The 19,265-nt window shown below is 49.9% G+C and overlaps 1 protein-coding gene across 4 annotated transcripts in view; it reads right to left on the bottom strand.

Moving 5' to 3' along the window:
* Positions 1-19,265, bottom strand: part of ADCY5 (adenylate cyclase 5) — a 157,402-nt gene that overhangs the window by 16,665 nt on the left and 121,472 nt on the right. For all 4 annotated transcript variants that reach the window (XM_073804162.1, XM_073804160.1, XM_073804161.1 and 1 more), the window contains exons 12-15: positions 16,230-16,317; positions 4,942-5,058; positions 4,341-4,505; positions 1,423-1,598 (exon numbers count right to left, since the gene is read on the bottom strand). In XM_073804162.1, the coding sequence (XP_073660263.1) occupies positions 1,423-1,598; positions 4,341-4,505; positions 4,942-5,058; positions 16,230-16,317 (546 nt within the window). The remainder of the gene's footprint in view (positions 1-1,422; positions 1,599-4,340; positions 4,506-4,941; positions 5,059-16,229; positions 16,318-19,265) is intronic.

Below are 19,265 nucleotides of genomic sequence, written 5' to 3'. Positions count from 1 at the left end.
AGTGCTGCCCTAGAGCCACACCAGGGTCGCCCAACCCAGAAAGGACCTCCATTCTCTGTGACTGCTTCAGCAGGAAGAGTGGAGGGGCTCTGGGGAGGGGTGGGGCAGGAGAGAAAGAGGAGGCAAAGTTCCCAGCTCCCGCCCTGATCCACAGGGAGAAGGGTCGACCTCCTCCCTCTCCTGTCCCCAAGGGACTGCAGCCTGCACCGCTCATGATGCTACAGCGTCTCCCTGTCATCTGCCCACAGCCCTGCACAGCTGTGGAGAAGTTCTTCCTTGCATCTGACTTAGATCCTTCACAACATCTTCCTTTTCTCAGGCGATACTCTGCACAAGAAGGTAACATTTCTGACCCTGGAGTTATTGCCTATTTTATCCATGACTGTACCTTCACTGCCAAGCTCAGTGCCTGGAACAGGGTGGGCCCTCAATAAATATTTTTCAGTGAATGGATAGATGGATGAATGGATTCCTTCCTCTAACTCAGAGAAAGTACAGTTCACTGCATTTTCTCAGGGGACACAGACCTGTCACTCACGTGTTTTGCTCTTCCTGATGTATGTGTGTGTGGGGGATGGTAATGGGAAGAGAAAGGTACTACATATCAGGCACTTTACATACATCTTACTACTGTAGGTATTACTATTCCCAGTTTACTGGGAAAAAATAATGAGGTTCAGGAAAAATAGCCAAATGTGTGTCTGAGGCTGAGATTCAAACTCAATTTGACCCAAGATCAGAGCTCTTTCCCCTCACGGAGCTACCTCCCCTGGAAATCTGACATCTGTCACTATATGACCAGGCTGACTGCCAGCTAGATAGCCTGGGGCACAACCCCCATACATGCCACCTCTGGGCTGTAGGATTTAACTGCTCACCATCACAGCCAGGAGCCTTTGAGCAGTGCACAAACTACCCAACCGTCCAGGGTGGCCCTGCCTACTTTGCTGAGTTGCTATGAGGATGAAAGGGATAATGTATGTCCAACTGTCTGGTTCGAGGCAGGACAAGTGCCTACGAACAGCAAAGGTTGTTCTTTTGCTTGCACACACCTTGCTTTCCAGCTCTGTTGGACCTTGACCCCTCTGGGCCTGAGGCGCAAGGGCAGTTAGGTGAAAATAGGTCATCAAAGGCTGCCCTGGACAGAGGAACAATTCACTGAAGCCTGAGGTCAGGACTGAGTAGGAGGCTGGAGGCAGAGGGACAGGGGACCTAGTAGCTCTGAGGCCACCCTCACCACTGGGGGAGGGATGGAGGGAAAGAAACAAGACACTGTGTTGCTTTGCCCCGGTGGTCAGAGCTGGGAGCAACAGAACACTCCCCTGGCAAGCCCCCTGCAGCCCAGGAACCCAGCCTCCCGCTCTTCCTGCCTCTCTGCAATGCCCCAGACCCCGTGCAGAGCGCGAGGCGGGTGCCACCTACATGGCGTTGGCTGTGACCAGTAGGTCGGCATTGTCAAAGAGCGTGACACCGGGCACCTCAACGACAAGCACGTAGATGAGCTCGATGGCCAGCATGAGCACCAGCTTCCCGATGCAGCTGATCTGCAGGAACACGGAGCAGGCCAGCAGGCTGAGCAGCACGCTGTAGGTGAAGTACTGTGGAGAGAGGGTAGCGGCTTCAGCGCCCCGGGCCCCGCCCTCCCCGGCCCCGCCCCCGCCCCCCAGCATCCCTCCAGTCTTGGGCTGTCCTCAGGTGAAACCGAGGATCTGGGGATGCTTCTGCTGATGCAAACTTGTACTGTGGTGTGAGTGGCCCTGGGTAGGAACCAGGAGGTGGGGCTCCAGGCTGAGGAGGACCACTACCAGCAGTGTTGCCCAATGGTTAGAGCAGGGCTCCAGGCTCAGGCAGACTTGAGTTTCAGCCCTGATTCATTATGGACTGTTTGTGTGACTTAAGCCATTTATTCAACCTAAGCCTCAGTTTCCCCATATGCAAAACCTTCTATCTCATGGGCTTACTGTGATGATTACACAATAGGAAGCCCCTGGCACAGTGCATGGTGCCCTCCATTACTGTGCGACCGCAGGCCTCAGCCCCTGATCTGCAACATAACATGTGGTGGCAACATCTGAACTGACCTTATTCGGTGGCCAAACTGACCTACTGATGCGATGCAAATTATCACCTTTGTCCTGCTTCCTGTGACTATTCATACATTTTGCTGCAGAAATATTTCTGTGTTTCATTATCAGGTGCTGCCCATACTGCACTGGGGTGTGAGGTAACCTTTTAAAACCTGAAAAATTCCCAAGTCCACGACATATCTGACCCAAAAGGCTTCAGATGAGGGACTGTGCTCTTCCCCGTACTTTGGGGAAATCCTGGTCTCTGAACCTCAGTTTCTTTCTCAGACAACCAAGGGGCCAAACCGGGTGATCTCAGAGGTCGACTTCTGCTCTGTTGTCCCCTGACACTAGTCCTAGTCAGGTCAGCAACTATTATTTTTCTCTTTTAGCTTTAGCATTGTTATTTCTGCATCAGGCAGAGCGACTCACTGTTCGCTGCCTCCGCCTTGGGCTGGGGGCCAAATTTGGTGGCTGGCAGTGGGGCAGTCCCTTCTGCCTAGGCCTTCAGGAACCCAGAGAGGGACTGCAGAGGCCCCTGGTGGTTGGGAGGGGGAGGGACCAGCCTCAAGTCACCAGCAGGAAAGGGGCAGAGGAAGGAGTAGGGAAGGCACAACCCGATACATCAGCCCTAAGGATAATAGTCCTGTCCTTGCGGGATGGGGAGGGGAACCCAAGCGCCAGCCTGGATTCGTATTCAGACCCTGGGCCCAGACATCCAGGAGGCCAAGGCATAATACTGAGGTCCACCTCAGGGTCTGTGAGGAGCTGCTGAAAAAGAACAACACTTGTGGGATGGGGTCAGCCCGAGGGGTCTGTAGCTGGTAGGGCCTGGGATCTGAAGGCCTGAAATTGATCGGGCTGGTGAGAGCTGAAGTCGGTGACCAGCCAACCACCTGCCACAAACGAGGAGCCAGAACAGGCCCTGACACCACTGCTTTGTTCCCCCATTCTCCCACGGAGCAACCACCAAGGGGCAGGTGCCAAGACCAAAACCAGCCTCTGCTTCTCAGCAAACAGCCCTCAGGCAGCAGCTCCTGTGGGCTGTGGGCCAGATGTGAGAGGGAGAGAGGTGGGGAGCAGAGGGCGGGTGCTGGAGCATGGCTGCCTGGGCAGAGGGAGGGCTTGGCGGGGGCCCAGGGACAACTGGTCTAGGTGAGCACCGGTGAGGGTGAGCCCTACCCCTCACTGAGTTTCCTTGCCCATGTGTACAGGGGAGTAGGATCGGGTCCATTCCCTGGGGCGGGGGAGGGAGGCCAGCACTGTGACAGCCCACGGGGCCCTCACTGCGGTTCTGAACCCTTGTTATGAGTCATGGGCCCTTTGGGAATTGGATGAAAGCACGGGCTTTCTCCCCAGAAAAGGGCAAAAGCTGCCACCATCTTACAGGTTTCACGTGAGCCCCGTCAGGGAGCCGGGTTGTGGGAATCACCCAAAGCTTGGAGCAAATACCCTGGGCTGGAAGCCTGGCCCTGCTGCTCGCTGCAAAACGGCTCCCTGAGGAAGCACGGCAGGGTGAACGAAGCACCTCGCATACCGTGGGCGCTTAATGCACGCTGCTCTCGAAAGGTTCTCGCCATTTTTCAAACCCAATAGCCTGTAGGTACGTGTATTTCTTTCTGGGGTGACAAAAATGTTCTAAGATTAGATTATGATGATGGCTGCACAAGTTTGTGAATATACTAAAAGCTACTGAATTATACTTTGAATGCGTGAACTTGGTGGTAGTACTGGTTTGGGATTGGGTTCCCTTTGCTCCGCTCTGCTCTGACCCACGGCAGAGGGGTCAGACAGGTCCTCCTGAGGCCATATCAGGAATGCTGCTGAGGCTGAAAAACAGCTCTGCCTTCAGGTTAAGAGCAAGAATTCTGAAGCTAGGTGACCTGGGTGGGAGCTCTGGCTCTGCCACTTACTAGCTGTGTGACCTTAGGCAAGTTACTTAACCTCTCTGTGCCTCAATGTCATCTGTATAAAATAGTATCTTTGTCATAGGGTTGCTGTGAGGATTAAATGAGTAAATGTGAAGCCCTTAGCACAGTGTCTGGCACATGGTAAATACCATATAAACAATAGCTATGCTATTATTGTCGTTATTGCTATACTGAGGAGGTCGGCCTTGTTCACTGGTGTCTGGCACAAAGAGTGAGAGAGACTGAGGGGTAAGGAGGTCTCTGTAATGGCAGAGGGCCCCTGACTGTCCATCAGAGTAGCCAAGGGTAGAGAGGGCTGGGGTGGCAGGTCCCCATCTGTGTCCAGTCCCTCCCTGCCCAGTACCTCGGGGAAGTTGCAGTTGGGCCAGGGGCTGCCGCAGAAGCCCCGCTCATCACCCAGGCTGTAGTTGCCGGCTGACTCCACCACGTGGCACGCGCTGACCTGGCTGGCACTGATGTTGTGTTCGTCCGCCAGGCAGCCAATCAGGTCCTTGGAGTTGCACGTGAACTGGTGGGGGAGGAGAGGGTCAGCCTGTGGGGACCAGGCCAGGGTAGCTCATCTCCACAGGCAGCAGGTGCCCATCCCGCCTCGCCTCAGGTGCAGCCTGACACTGGCCGCGACAGGAGAGGAGCCTGGAAGAGGCCGAGGAACGGGCAGGATTTGCCCAGCTACCCGGGGCAGGGCTTGTAAACCTCCCTTGGGGCATACTTCCCTGAGTCTCTGGCTCCTCCAGCCTCGAGAGTGAGGACATAAGGCTGTGTAAGAGGCTTTAGGAGCTAAATCTGATCCCAGACCCAAGGTGAGACCCAAATAAGAACCTCCAGGGGGGAGAACGCCAGGGCCTGGGGGAAAGTCTCCTCCCGGCCCATGCTTGTGAGGTACAGGGCTCCACTGGGTTTCACCCAATGGGCTGAGGAAGTGCTGGGGAGGTGGAGCCACCCACCACGTTGACAAAAGCCGACAGGAACACCAGGGTGATGGTGAACACGCCCACCAGGGTGCTGTTCATCTTGGACCGCACGATCTTCCTGGAGAGCCTCTGCAGCGGGGCCGGGAAGAGCTGTCGCGGGGTAGAGGGAGGACAGACGTGGAACAGAATTCAGTGGACTCCGCACACCGCCACAGAGGAGCTCGGTGGACGCCCTCCCCACCTTTGTCTCTCGCCAACAGAACCACAGGGGCTTTCCTGACCCCCTCCCTGTGGGCGAGCCTCCAGCCTCGCACCGTTGCACCCCCGCTTCCAGGCCAACCACAGCACAGATTCTGCAGCTGGCCAGAAGGGGGTCCACCTGGGGAGCTCACAGGTAAGAGAGGTAGGACGAAAGGAAAGATGCTACCTTCACCCCAATGGGGAAGCAGAGAAAAAAGCACATGTACCCGCTGTGTGAATGCTGGGCCGCTTGGAGTTACAATCAGGGAGGGGCAGGAGGTGGGAGTGAAGGAGACATTGAGGTGCCCAGAACGTTTCCAGGGAGGGTCAGAAGGCTTCAGGGAAGAAGTAGGGAGCTGTGGGTCTGAGGGCTTGGAGAGAACCTGGGGTCTGGAGGAAAGGGATGGGCACGTGAGAAGGGGGCAGAGCAGCGTGTAAGCGGACAGCGGGGCCCCAGTCGTGTGAATTAAGTGAGCTTTTCTTCAGCAGGATGCCCATGGATCTGCCATTTCCCTCACCTAATCCTCCCTGTACTTCCTTCAGCTAGACAAACTGTATGTCCACTCAAGACCCACTGCGGTTTTGGTAATTAAATGATTGGGTCTACCAAATCTGATATACTTGGCCTTGGCCCCCATGTGCCCTTCATCTCCCAAGCAACCTAGACTACAAAAGAAGTTGACAGACCCCAGAAAAGTGAAGTAGTGGATTCGTGCTTCCCCCATCCTACCTACCTTAATGCCTCCTGGTAAGGCTGATCTGCAAGCATGCCATGCGTCCTTTGGAAACCCCTAAGGGCGGACGAAGGTGGTGGAAAAAGCACTCACCAGAGCCTGGAGGCCCGGGTTCTAGGCGTGGCTTTGCCTGTGTGACCCCTGAGCACACCTGCGCATTCTGGCTGAGAGCGCCAGACTGCAAGGTTTATCCACCCTCTGATACAGAGCGTTTCTGTAGCTGGTCACACAGACAGCTACGTAGGCAAGGGGACACACTGGGACCACGGTGTGACTGCTCGTTCCCAGTGCGGAGAGGACTGGCTAGTGTGCTACAATGTTTAAGGCCATTAAGTGCCGGGCCCTTGGTCCAGTGTTCCTCAGCTGTGACCCAAACTCACTACATGCAGGGCGTCTACATGGGCCCATCAGGTTGCCCTCATGGGCCTTTGGGAAACCAACACAAATACGCTGATGCTTGTGCTGCTTGCTATGCTGTGAGTAATAAAGTCTCTTGTCTCTGACCCAGGGGTCTCGTGACGTCTGCCAGTATCTATGAAACAGCAACAAGCTAATTTATTAGCTTGTCATTAGGGTAAAACCAAATCTCAGACCCTTCATACTTCTTGACACCAAGAAAGTGCCCTGCTTACCCCCTCAGTCTTGGGCTTTGGGCTGGGCGTGCATGTAGGGAAGCAGTATATCTTTCCACCCCAAATCCTCCTCCACCCTTCCAACAAGGCCACTTCCTATTCAGCAGAGGGAAAGAAGGGACCACAGAGAAGGAATGCAGCAGTGGCAGAGGCCTGCAAGCCATTCAGGCTCTAGGCTGAGTGGTGAAGACCTTGGACCTCCATGTCCCCAGCAGGGGTGCCTCTCAGATGTGTTCATGGATCATCAAGTCTGTGGCATTCTTCTGAAAAAACACTTCCTTCTGGGGTAATAAAGGAGGCACTCTGACTGAACCCTCTAACATGGCAGAAGAAAAGACATGTGTGATTTGGAGAACATAAGCTTGGATTAAAATATTGCTTTACTACACATAGAGATCAATGGAATAGAGTGAGAGTCCAGAAATAAACCCTTACCTTTACGATTGATTGATTTTGACAAGGTAGCCAAGAAAACTGAATGGGGAAAGAATAGTCTTTTCAACAAATGGCGCTAAGACAACTGTATCGCCACATGCAAAAGAATGAATTTGGAGCTTACCTCACACCACATACAAAAATTAACTTGAAATGGATCAGAAACCTAAATGTAGGAGCTAAAACTATAAAAGTCTTAAAAGAAAATACATAAGTAAATCTTTGTGACTGGATTAGGCAATGGTTTCTTAGATATGACACCAAAAGCACAAGCAAAAAGGAAAAAACAGATAAGTTGGACTTCATCAAAATTTTGAAAATTTGGGCTTCCCTGGTGGCGCAGTGGTTGAGAATCTGTCTGCCAATGCAGGGGACACGGGTTCGAGCCCTGGTCTGGGAAGATCCCACATGCCGCGGAGCAACTAGGCCCGTGAGCCACAACTACTGAGCCTGCGCGTCTGGAGCCTGTGCTCCGCAACAAGAGAGGCCGCGATAGTGAGAGGTCCGTGCACCGCGATGAAGAGTGGCCCCCGCTCGCCACAACTAGAGAAAGCCCTCGCACAGAAACGAAGACCCAACACAGCCAAAAAAAAAAAAAAAAAAAAAATTGAAAATTTTTCCTTCAAATAACACCATCAAGAAAGTAAAAAAGGTGTTGGTGAGGATGTGGAGAAATTGGGACCTTTGTTTGTCGCTGGTAGTTATGTAAAATGATATAGTTGCTGTAGAAAACAGTATGACGATTCCTTAAAAAATTAAACACAGAATTATCATATGATCCAGCAATTCCATTTCTGAGTATAGACCCAGAAGAATAGGAAGCAGGGGCTTATACAGGTATTGGCACACTCATGTTTATAGCAGCATTATTTTCAACAGCCAAAAGGTTAAAGCAACTCTAGTGTCCAGCTATGGATGAGTGGGTAAACAAAATGTGGTATACATACACAATGGAATATTACCCAGCCTTGAAAAGGAATGAAATTCTGAAACACGCTACAGCATGGACGGCACCTCGAAGACACTATGAAAGAAGCCAGTCACAAAAGGACAAATACTATATGATTCCACTTTTTTGAGGTACCCAGAGCAGTCAAATTCATAGAGACAGAAAGCAGAATGGTGGTTGCCAGGGAAGAGGGCAGAATGGGAAGTTATTGTTTAATGAGTATAAAGTTTCAGTTTGGAAAGATAAAAAAGTCCTGGAGATGGATAGTGGTGATGGTTGCACGACAACATGAATGTACTTAATGCCACTCTACTGTAAACTTAAAAATAAAAAATTTATATTATGTATATTTTACCATAAATTAAAAGTGATTAGGAAAAGGAAAATGAAAAGACAACCCACAGAATGGGAGAAAATTGTTGTAAACCATATTATCTAATAAGGGTCTTATAACCAGAATATACACAGAACTCTTACAACTCAACAAGAAAAGACAAATAACCCAATTAAAAAATGGACAAACAGGGAGTTTCCTGGTGGCCTAGTGGTTAGGATTCCAGGCTTTCACTGCCATGGCCTGGTCAGGGAACTGGGATCACACAAGCCACGAGGTGTGGCCAAAAACAAAACAAAAAAAGCCCACAAATACTATGAATAGACATTTCTCCAAAGAATCTACACAAATGGACAACAAGCACATGAAAAGATATTTGACATCAATAGTCATCAGGGAAATGCAAACCAAAAACAAAAGCAACCACTTCGCATCCACCAGGATGGCTATAATCAAAAAGTCAGATAATAACAGGTGCTAGTGAGGATATAGAGAAATTGGAACCCTTGTACACTGCTGGTGGGAACGTAAAATAGTGCAGCTGCTTTGAAAAACAGCTTTTCAGTTCCTCAAAATATGACCCAACAATTATACTCTTAGGTACATACCCAAGAGAACTGAAAACATAAGTCCATACAAAACCTTGTATACAAATGTTCATAGCAGCATTATTAACAACAGCCTGAAAGTGGAAACTACCCAAATATCCATCAACTGATGAAGGAATAAACAAAATGTGGTATATCTACACGATGGAACATTACTTGGCCATAAAAAGGAATAAAGCGCTGTCAGACAGTACATCATGAACGAACCTTGAAATATGCTAAGTGAAAGAAGCCAATCTCAAAAGGCCACATAGTGTATGATTCCATTTATACAAAATGTCCAGAACAGGCACATTCACAGAAACAGGAAGTAGATATGAGGTTGCTAGGAGCTGTGGGAACAGGGACCAGGGAATGAGGAGTGACTGCTGAAAGGTACGGGGCTTCTTCTGGGGATGATGACAATGTTCTGGAATTAGTGGTGATAGTTGCAGAACTTTATGAATATAGTAAAAACTACTGAATTATAATTTTATAACCTTTATAAAGGTGAATTTTATGGTATGTGAATTATATCTCAATAAAGCACTTATTAAAAAAAATCCTGCTCAGCTTCTTACTGTGTGATCCTGGGGAAGTCATCAAGGGCTCTGAGTTTCCTTATTGGTAAACAGGGAATATCTACCTTCCAGGGTGGTAGATTTTCCAGGGTGGTTATGAAATGATGCATTTGAAAGTGCTTTGAAAGCTGTTAAATTCGATAGAAAATTTACTTAATATTTGCATTTTAAAGAGCTATGTTGCCGATAAGAACAAAAGTCCTTGTTTCTCAGTAAAGGAATTTTTGGTTTCACAGCTGTAGAAAGTGTTTTGGCACTAGCATGAGGATCTTACTCTGAAATGGTATGACAGATGGCTTCTAATCTTTGCCTGCTTAAAATTTTGCCATTTCATCCCCCCATCCCCCGTGTTGCTTAAACCATTTCAGTCCTGATCACCCTATCCATCAATTGAACGGCTTCTCTCAACGCCAGTGTAATGACTTGATTTAGACAAAACTTATTAGAAGATGGTAAAGCCTTTATAGAAGGTGGTTGGGGAACAGTATATGCACACAGGCTTCCTGGTGAACCTGGGACCAGGAGCCCCACAGGGGCCACCCAGAGAAGAACTGCAGGCTTTTAAAACAAAATCCAACCTGGAATACTATAGCTCAGGGGTCCCCAACCCCCGGCCTGTTAGGAACCGGGCCGCACAGCAGGAGGTGAGCGGCAGGCCAGCGAGTGAAGCTTCATCTGCGGCTCCCCATCGCTCGCATTACCGCTTGAGCCAGCCCCTCCCACCCCCATCCCGCCCGTGGAAAAATTGTCTTCCACGAAACCAGTCCCTGGTGCCAAAAAGGTTGGGGACAGCTGCTACAGCTCTAACATCTAATGAGTGATTACCTCAATGCATTGCCTTTTTACAAGCCATTTTCCCTTGTCACCCTTTCAAAAGACTGGCTCTTGACTTAAAGTCTCAGCAGGAACCCAGGAATTGCTGCCTTTTTGAAGTCTCCAGAAGATTTGACATCCTGCCCTGGCACTGGTTTATAGAGTATCTCATCTCCTGTAACAAAAAGTTCACCTGTATGTTGACCCCAAATCCCACCTTTACTAATCCCGGTGTGGACAATAAAATTCTTCACCTGGAGTAGAATCTCCTCGCAGGGCTGCTCTACAGCTGCATACAGATCCTGGAGAGCATTTTTCTGGAAGGATAATCGTGTCTGTGCAAACCAATTGCTCAGTGCCTGTTCACCATCAGAGCTCAGAAAAAGAATCAATTAAAAGAAAAAGTTCCAACCCCAATATGATTAATTCAAATCAATTCAACTTGAAAAATGGGAATGGCAACACAATTAATAAACCATGACTGAGGCGAGGGACAGTTTTGATGCTGGCCTCTCAGGAAGTCTCCAGGCAAATCAATGACCTCCCTGGGGTCCTGGCTCCCTGTCTGTCACGTGGGACCAGGGTATTGCAGGAATGAAATAAGGTGATGAAATCTGACAGCAATATAATGTAAGAAAACAGACTTTCTGACAAGGAGTTAATAAATGAAGCAGTGGCTCCTACTTCAGAAAAATATTTTTAAAGATATGAAAACTTCAGAACAAGACATAGTAGACGCTGACTACTGCTCTTATCACCTGGCCTTTCAGCGTTCAACTGGACATATTAACAAAGGCAGTGTCCTGGAGAGGAAGGACTGTGGGCTCTGGAGTCAAGAACCATCTGGGTTTAAACCCCAGCGATACCACTTCTTAGCTCCGGGACCTAGGGAAGGCTGTCTAACCGCTTGAAGCCTCATTTTCCTCATCTGCAAAGTGGATGTAATAAAAGCCACCTTAAAGGTTTGGGAAACGCTGGTCAAGGTGGCATGGCTGGGCTCTGGACCCAAGATGGCTTCACTTAAAAGCCATGGGAGGAACCTAAGATCTCCTTCCTGAAAATGAAGCCTTCTCCACCCCCAAACGAACATGCGCCTGACAGCAACACATCCTCTTCAAGTGGACAAAGTGTGACCCCGAGCCTCTGGAAAGGGGAGTGTGGGGATTCCGAAGTCGTCACAAGACAGAGGCCAGCTGGGAGGTGAGAGGTACTGGCTGAGGAGTAGGGCCCTGTTTTAGAAGCTGTGGACGGGAGTCAGGAGGGCGTGGTAGGAAGGAGAGCCGGCAAGGCGGGACCTGGCTAGCTTCAGGCTTCGGGGAGAGGAGAGGAGGCTTTTAGGTGACTGCACGGAGCAGACAAGGGCCTAGAGGAAGCCCTGGTCAGATTCCAGGAGGTCAGACAATCAGGTCCAGGAGGTCAGTGGGAGACAAGCCAAGAGGGAGCCAGCGGCCTAGAAGATGAAAGAGATTTAAACATGCACACGCACACACACACGCACACACGCACACACACGCACACACACACACATGCACGGCCCTGTAGCTGAGTACTCCTTCTGGGCCTGTCTGTACCCAACCCCCGAACTGCAGGAAAGCAGAGTTTGGCCTTCTGAGTGAGAACGTGCTAATGAGCCACTGGAGAGCAAGGGGGCCCAGTCAAGTGCGGGGACAGAAGGGAGCCACTCTCTTCCACCTACGTGGGCGGTGGCAGCAGAAGTGCTGGCACTGTCAGGGGCAGGCCTGAGCTGCCTCACAGGATGAGGGGGCAGAAGCCACAGGGGGCCTGACAGAGCAGTCAGAGCTGGCCAAGGAGGGAAGGGGCTGCACTCAGGAGACGTGAGCTGACACGGCAGAGGCTGGCCCACCCCTTGCAGGGTTATGCAAAGGGGTTCCGGCCTCAGGAGGGTGTCTGGGCTGCCTCACTGTTCGGGCCCCTACCAATTTGAGATTCTCTGAGTTTGGGGACCACATGTGACGGCAAGAAGGGATTCAGCATGGTTTTCTCTGATGAAAGCAGCTCTGGAGCCCAGATGAGCACCGATGCCAAGGGAAGGAAGGAGTGGTGTGTGCAGATGTTCAGACTGGCCCTCTAAGACAGCTTCACCAGAAGGACACGCTCAGGGGAGGATCCCTAGGACAAGGCATCCCAGAGACAGAGGGACTCCAGAGGGCAGCTGATGCTCTGAGAAATCTAGGGGTGTGTGTGTGACCTGGGCCAAGCTGTGTCAGGAAAAGATCATACAGGCCCAAGATGGAAAAAACAATCAGAGCCTTCGGTGAGCCGTACATTTCAGAAAAGCAGAAAGGACCCAGGAATTGCTCCTGACAGACAGCTAAGACGACTACGTTGACTAACTCAGACCACACTTTCTTCATGTTTCTCTCTTCGAAAAGGATAAAATATGGATGATTTAAGAAAGTAAGTCCAAGTTGTTTTGGGGAACTGGAAAAGTAAATGAAACAGAGAAAGAGACCACGTCTGACAGAACTGTTTGGCTTTGGACCTGCGGAGCCCATAGCAGGCAGGGGTAATTTAGGAACTGCTGTATCTCATCGGAAAGCCACTAGGCATGACTTCTGAGAAACTGTGGAAATCAGATGAAAAATGTGTGAGTTCTGGCAAATCTTTTCACAGGGAGAAACAGAATGACACTGAAAATTCCAGTCCAGTCAGCTTCACAGCAGTACCTGAAAAGGTGATACAATCAACTTTCAGTCAGTCGGCCTGCAGGCAGTGTGACAGGGGAAGGGGGGCCAGGCCGCCCTGCTGCAGAGATGCCAAAAGGGAGACTTACCCCTTTCACATCTTACTATGCAGTTAATCCACAACACAAAGAGGAAAGAAGACTGATTATTAACTGGAAGAGGAGTTCACGCTACAAACAATTGCTCAGGTCGGGGTCTACTTTCCAGAGAGTGGATAAATGCTGAGACAATGGCTTCTCAGAGACTGTGAGAGAAGCACACAGCTAGGAGCCCAAGATGGGTATTAGTGTCTCTTCAACTTTTGGTCCAGATGAGCAGGTTTCAGGCTTGGTAAGTCACAGAGCACTTTTTTTCTAAACAAACTCCTTACAGAAGCTCTACAACTGCAAGATGGAAGAAGCAGGCTCCTCTGGTGGGAAGGGTGTGGGGAGGTGGGCAGAATGGAGTCAGGGCAGGGAGGGGAGTGTTCCATCCACCGGCCCCCCCCTTGGGAAACTGAGGCCTCAGAGCCATCAGAAAGATCACTGGGCTGGACGAAGGAATTGAGAACAAGATTATTGACTGTGACACTGATTACAAAATAGGTCGATTCTATAAAACACAAGGAGGCAGGAATGACTTTTATAAATAATCTCTAACAGTGGCAAAAAGAATTCACTAGACCCAGGAACTAACTTAAAATGGCCAGTGCAGGCGGGGCCCGTCCCCTCCCCTCCCCACCTCCTCCCCCTCTGCTTCCTTCTCTTCTCCCACCAGCAGATACACACGCAAGTCAGGCAACACAAACCAAATGCAGTCCACGAAGATCAGGTTCACCAAACCAGCTAACAGAAAAGAGAGAAGCTCGGCTCCAGTTTACAACTTGTAAACAACAGATAGCTTTGATTCTGATTTGAACAGCCTACTTAAGTGCCTCAGATGAACAAACAAAACAATGACTTTGACTCAGTTTATAACTTAAGATTCTTTTTGAGTGTTCAGTCAAAGAACGTTTAAGAGGGCCTTTTAGCTATGGTACGCTTTTTGTTAGGTTGTTTTACTGTGGTAAGATATATATAACGTAAATGTGCCAATTTAACCATTTTTTAAGTGTACCATTCAGTGGCGTGAATTACTTGCACGGTGTTGTGAAACCATCACTGCTATTTATTTCCAAAACCCTTTCATCACTCCGAACGGAAGCTCTGTACCCAAGAAGCAATAACTCTCCACTCCCCCTCCTCCCGCCCAGGCTACCCTGCAGTCTACTTTTTGTCCCTATGAATTTGTCTAGAATAGATATTTCATACAACTGGCATCATACAGTATATGCCCTTTTGTGTCTGGCTTCTTTCACTTAGCGTAATGTCTTCAAGGTTCATCCGTGTCGGAGCATGTGTCAGAATCTCAGTCCTTTTTATGGTAGAACAATATTCCATTGTACAGACATAGCACTTTTGTTTGTTCGTTCATCTGTTAATGCAGCGGTCCCCAACCTTTTTGGCACCAGGGACCGGTTTCGTGGGAGACAGTTCTTCCACGGACGGGGTTGGGGGGGATTGTTCAGGAGCTAATGCAAGCGAGGGTTCAGGCGGTACTGCGAGCCATGGGGAGCCGCAGATGCAGCTTCGCTGTCTCACCAGCCACTCACCTCCTGCTGTGCGGCCTGGTTCCTAACAGGCCGTGGAAGTCCGAGGCCCGGGGGGTGGGGACCCCTTTGCTAATGGATACCTGGGTTTTTTCCACCTTTTGGCTCTTGTGAATGTACGGCGTGCTTTTACAGCCATGGGAGGAAGAAGGTGGGACCGTCCACTGGGGGAAAAGCAGGCTGGGGTGCCTGACAACGGCAAGACCAAAAGGCAAGAGAGACTGAACACAGAGCAGGAGGGAGGTCATAGCCTTGAGGAAGGAGCTGGTGGAGAGGCAGGGAGCCAGGATTAACCCCTACGATGCAGCGAAGGAACTGGCTAAGCACACTGCTCAACGTGCCGAGTGACCCCGGCCGGTCCTGCCCCTCTCTGGGCATCCACTTCTGCACCTGCTCAGGGGCACACTGCAGCACACTAGATGCTTCTAAGGTCCTTCCAGTTCTGACAATCAGTCCACCAAGATCTTGACCATCAGGTGATTAAACAGTTTACAGCCTAATGAAGGACTCTGTTTGGAGGATGGAGCGAGAAAGGGGACTTTGGAGATGACAAAGGTCCAATCCCCCAGGAAGGAGAACACGGTGCCCACCGCAGAGGGTGTAGGGAGTGCTGGCAGGGCCTGGGCCCCCCAGGGGCTTGCTCCAAGTGAGTGTCAGGGAGGAGCAGAGAAATGGTTACAGCAGAAGCTAGAAAGAGCTTGTCTCTGCTGGGACAGAGAGGTTTCTGGAACCAGCCTGGCCCCATCAGGGAATTCTTTTTTTTTTTTTTTTGATGTGGACCATTTTTTAAGTCTTTATTGAATTTTTGTTACAATATTGCTTCTGTTTTTTTGTTTTGGTTCTTTGGCCGTGAGGCACGTGGGATCTCAGCTCCCGGAAAAGGGATCGAACCTGCACCATCCCACGCCCCTGCCCCCGCCCCCCCGCCCGGCATTGGAAGGCAAAGTCCCACCACTGGACCGCCAGGGAAGGCCCATGGGAATTCTTAAACCAGTGGCGAAGGAACTGAGGAAGAGGCTTGGTGGGCAAGGCAAACAGGAACCTGAGTGATTTCTACAACAGACCCTAGTGACCTGTGGTCAGGTCCCCTTGAAGGACACAGCTTGGATGGCAACACAGCATGCCTAAGAGGTGGCGTGGGAGAAGAACACAGAACAGGGTCTCACGCCCATGCTACTAGCTGTGTGGCCCTGTCTGAAACAATGAACCACTCTGGGTCTCCCTCTCATCTATATGATGGGCAGCTCAAAAGCCATCATCTCTATGGCCTCCCTCCAGGGCCATTTCCAGGGCACATTGGAACAGAGAAGGGGTGGCAAGAGCGATCCCTTTCACACTCATTCTTTCAGCAAATGTTTATTGACCACTGCTCTGTGCCAGGCATTGTGCTACGTGCCCTTCCTTTGGCCTACCTGATACCCAGGGGACAGACAGAAGAGACAGCAACAGTATCTTCTTGCAGAGATTTGCAAAGGCTAACTGAAACAGCCAGTACAAATAAGGCTCCTCGGACAAACTACGCCCCCTGCAGTCTGGCTTGCTGCGAATGCCAATCAAGAGCTGTGATCCAGCATCAGGCACCTGGATCCCGGGTGTGGCTCTCCAGCCCCTGGGAGGGGCCCTATCAGTGGGCTGGGAAGGGCGGGAAGAAGGCAACCGGGGTTCAGGTATAAGCTGGACTCACCTTCACGCAGGAGTAGATCACGGACACAAATACCACCAAGGTCAGCAGCAGGAAACAGGTCAGGTAGAAACTCAACATGAACACGGAGCTGGAAGGAGAGAGGAGGTGGGGAATTCTGGGGCTCTGAGACGCCCCGCGCAGGAAGCAGAATTTGCTCCATTTCTGCTGCACCTCCTGCCCAGTCTTGGGTGCCCGGCCCCTGACTCACTGAGGAGGGATTACTGAGCCTTGAGAACCGATTCGGAACCTGCCTCCGTAACGGTGTGGCTCCTGCCCTTCCTCCCGGTCTTGTCACTTTCCTGGGGGAGCATAGCCCACACAGGAGCCAAACGAAGAACGGGGTGACACCTGCCCAATATTTTGCCTAATTCTTAGCTATCCATAGACTCACTTCATTTAGCCTGGAAGGACCCATTTTAAAAATCACCTGGCTGTTCTCTCTAGGTAGTCACTTATGGCCTGACAAGTAACTCTGAAGGCTGAACACTGGTTTGATAAATGGCCATCCTTTATAGAAATGCATTTGTCAACAGCCCAACCAGCTACTCTGAGAAACAGCAGTGACATGTCCCTTTGGAGGGCAGAGTCCCTAAACTCTGTCCCCTTCCTACTTGCCAGACGCACAAGTCCTGTTCAGCTTCTGTTCCCCTATTCCCAACCCAGCTCAACAACAACCGTAAAAACTGCAAGGATCTCCTGCTGCCCCTCCTCACAGAGGCAGATCACAGGTGAGCTCAATGTTCACAAAGGGCTAGTATCCTCGGGCGAAAGAACTGCAAGTGACTTTCCATCCGGAGCCCGCTGTGGCCCTCCTGGGGCAGGGGCCGGTCGAGGCACAGCACTCCCTGCCAAACACAGGAGGCCCCAGAAACCCCTTCTCCCTCTCAGGGAGTGAGACAGCCTGACATGACAGGTGTTGTCAGCAGGTTAAAGGCAAGTGGAGGACACAAGAAGGCAGGTGAAGGCCTCTAGGGAGGCATCTTTGTTCCAGGCTCCCCCAGAAGCCGGCACTTAGCTGCCTGAAACAAACAGAGCAGGGGAGAGAACTCTCTTCAGAGGGAAAGAAAGACCTTTCAAGTAGCTTTTAAGGCTTCCCTGGAGAGAGGACGGCCAGAGAACGACCTCCATCCATGCCTTAGCAGCTCGGAGCTGTGGCCAGAGGAGGGAGTGAAGCTACTGCGGGCAGAGCAGGGATCTGGTATAACCCGGCCCCAAGCCACGCTACGGAAAGGAGAAGCAGCAAAGAGGCAGGATTATGCCCCCAAATGAAGGGGACTCTCAGCTGCAATGGGACGGAAAGTCTAGGTTGCTTATTATACCTATAGCTCCATTTCAATACAGAAAATGAGTCCTATGACAGCAAAGACCCACAATCCCACCAGCTCTGCACGGTCTCAGTGCAGGGGCAACGGACATTAACTGCATAGCCAGGGTGCAGCTGGCTGCCAGTGTCTGGTTTTCACCTGTGGTATCCTGACAGGGTCATAGCAGACACAAACGCAAGGGCCATCTCTTCAACGATAAGGTGCCATTAAAAATAAAAGGCACTGAGTGATAAGACATGCCAACGCCACGCACCTCCTGATGTGATGCCCCGAGCAGGACACGCCACTCCTGTGGGATTCTTGTGAAAAATACATAACCTCCATCCAATCATGGAAAAGCATCAGACAAATCCGATTTGAGAGAGTCTACACTTTAATTAGCCAGTACTTAACGGAAGTGCCAAGGCCGTGAGAGGTAAGTAAAGGCCAAGGAAGCACCACAGATTGGAGGGGACTAAGGAGCTACAGCAGCTAAATCCAATGTGGGGCCCTGGCCCAGCTCTTGGAACACAGAAAGGACATTTGGGGGAATGCTGATGAAATCAGAACACAGCCTACAGATTAGTTCATATATCATTGCAGTGTTATTTCCTGATTTTGATTACTGCAGTTATATAAGTTGTCAATAGCACGGGAAATTGGATGAAGGATGTACAGAAACTCCCCGTGGTACTTTTGTGCCCTTTCTCTAAGTCTATAATTATTTCAAAATGAAAAACAGAAGGTGTTGGAGTGAGGGGACTCTTCCAGATTAAGTTAGATTTATGAGACATAACCAAACGCATCCAGTGGACCTTGAGTAGATCCTGGCTATGAATAAACTAAGAGTAGAAGACATTTAGGGGGACAGTTTGGGAGATTTGAATACAGACTTGGTATTAGATGATTATAGAGGAACTGGGGTTAGTTTTGTTTGGTACATAAAGCATTGTGGTTAAGAAGCAAAGTGCCATTAAAACAGGTGTCTATTGACGTGTTTAGGGGCAAAATGTCCTTGTGTCTAAAATTTACCTTAAAAAATCAGAAATATACCTGTAACTAACACAACATTCTAAAGCAACTATACTTCAATTAAAAAAATCAGAAAAAGATAGATAAAAAAATCTTTCAACATATTAACAATTGTTCTCGGACTTCCCTGGTGGTATAATGGTTAAGAATCCACCTGCCAAAGCAGAGGACACAGATTCAAACCCTGGTCTGGGAAGATCCCACATGCCGTGGAGCAACTAAGCCCGTGCGCCACAACTACTGAGCCTGTGCTCTAGAACCTGCGAGCTACAACTACTGAGCCCATGCGCCACAACTACTGAAGCCTGTGCACCTGGAGCCCATGCTCTGCAACAAGAGAAGCCACCGCAATGAGGAGCCCGCGCACTGCAACAAAGAGTAGCCCCTGCTCGCCCCAACTAGAGAAAACCCCCTGCACGCAGCAACGAAGACCCAACACAGCCAAAAATAAATAAATAAATAAATAAATAATTTTAAAAAAGAACAATTGTTCTATCTAGGGGATGAGTGTTGATTATATTAATTACTTTATGTTTCTGTATGTTTGAAATATTGCATAATAAAAAGTAAAAAAATATGTGTGTATATATATATATGTGCATATATACATATATATACACACACATACATACATGGAGAGGTTATCTTTCTCACTTAGCTGTGACCCTACTGTGAATGACTACCTAACAAACATTTCATG

Source organism: Tursiops truncatus, chromosome 4 (assembly GCF_011762595.2).
Source record: "Tursiops truncatus isolate mTurTru1 chromosome 4, mTurTru1.mat.Y, whole genome shotgun sequence".
Lineage (NCBI taxonomy): Eukaryota > Metazoa > Chordata > Mammalia > Artiodactyla > Delphinidae > Tursiops > Tursiops truncatus.
The sequence above is the reverse complement of the archived record's forward strand: the minus strand, read 5'-3'. Positions and strand labels throughout refer to the sequence as shown.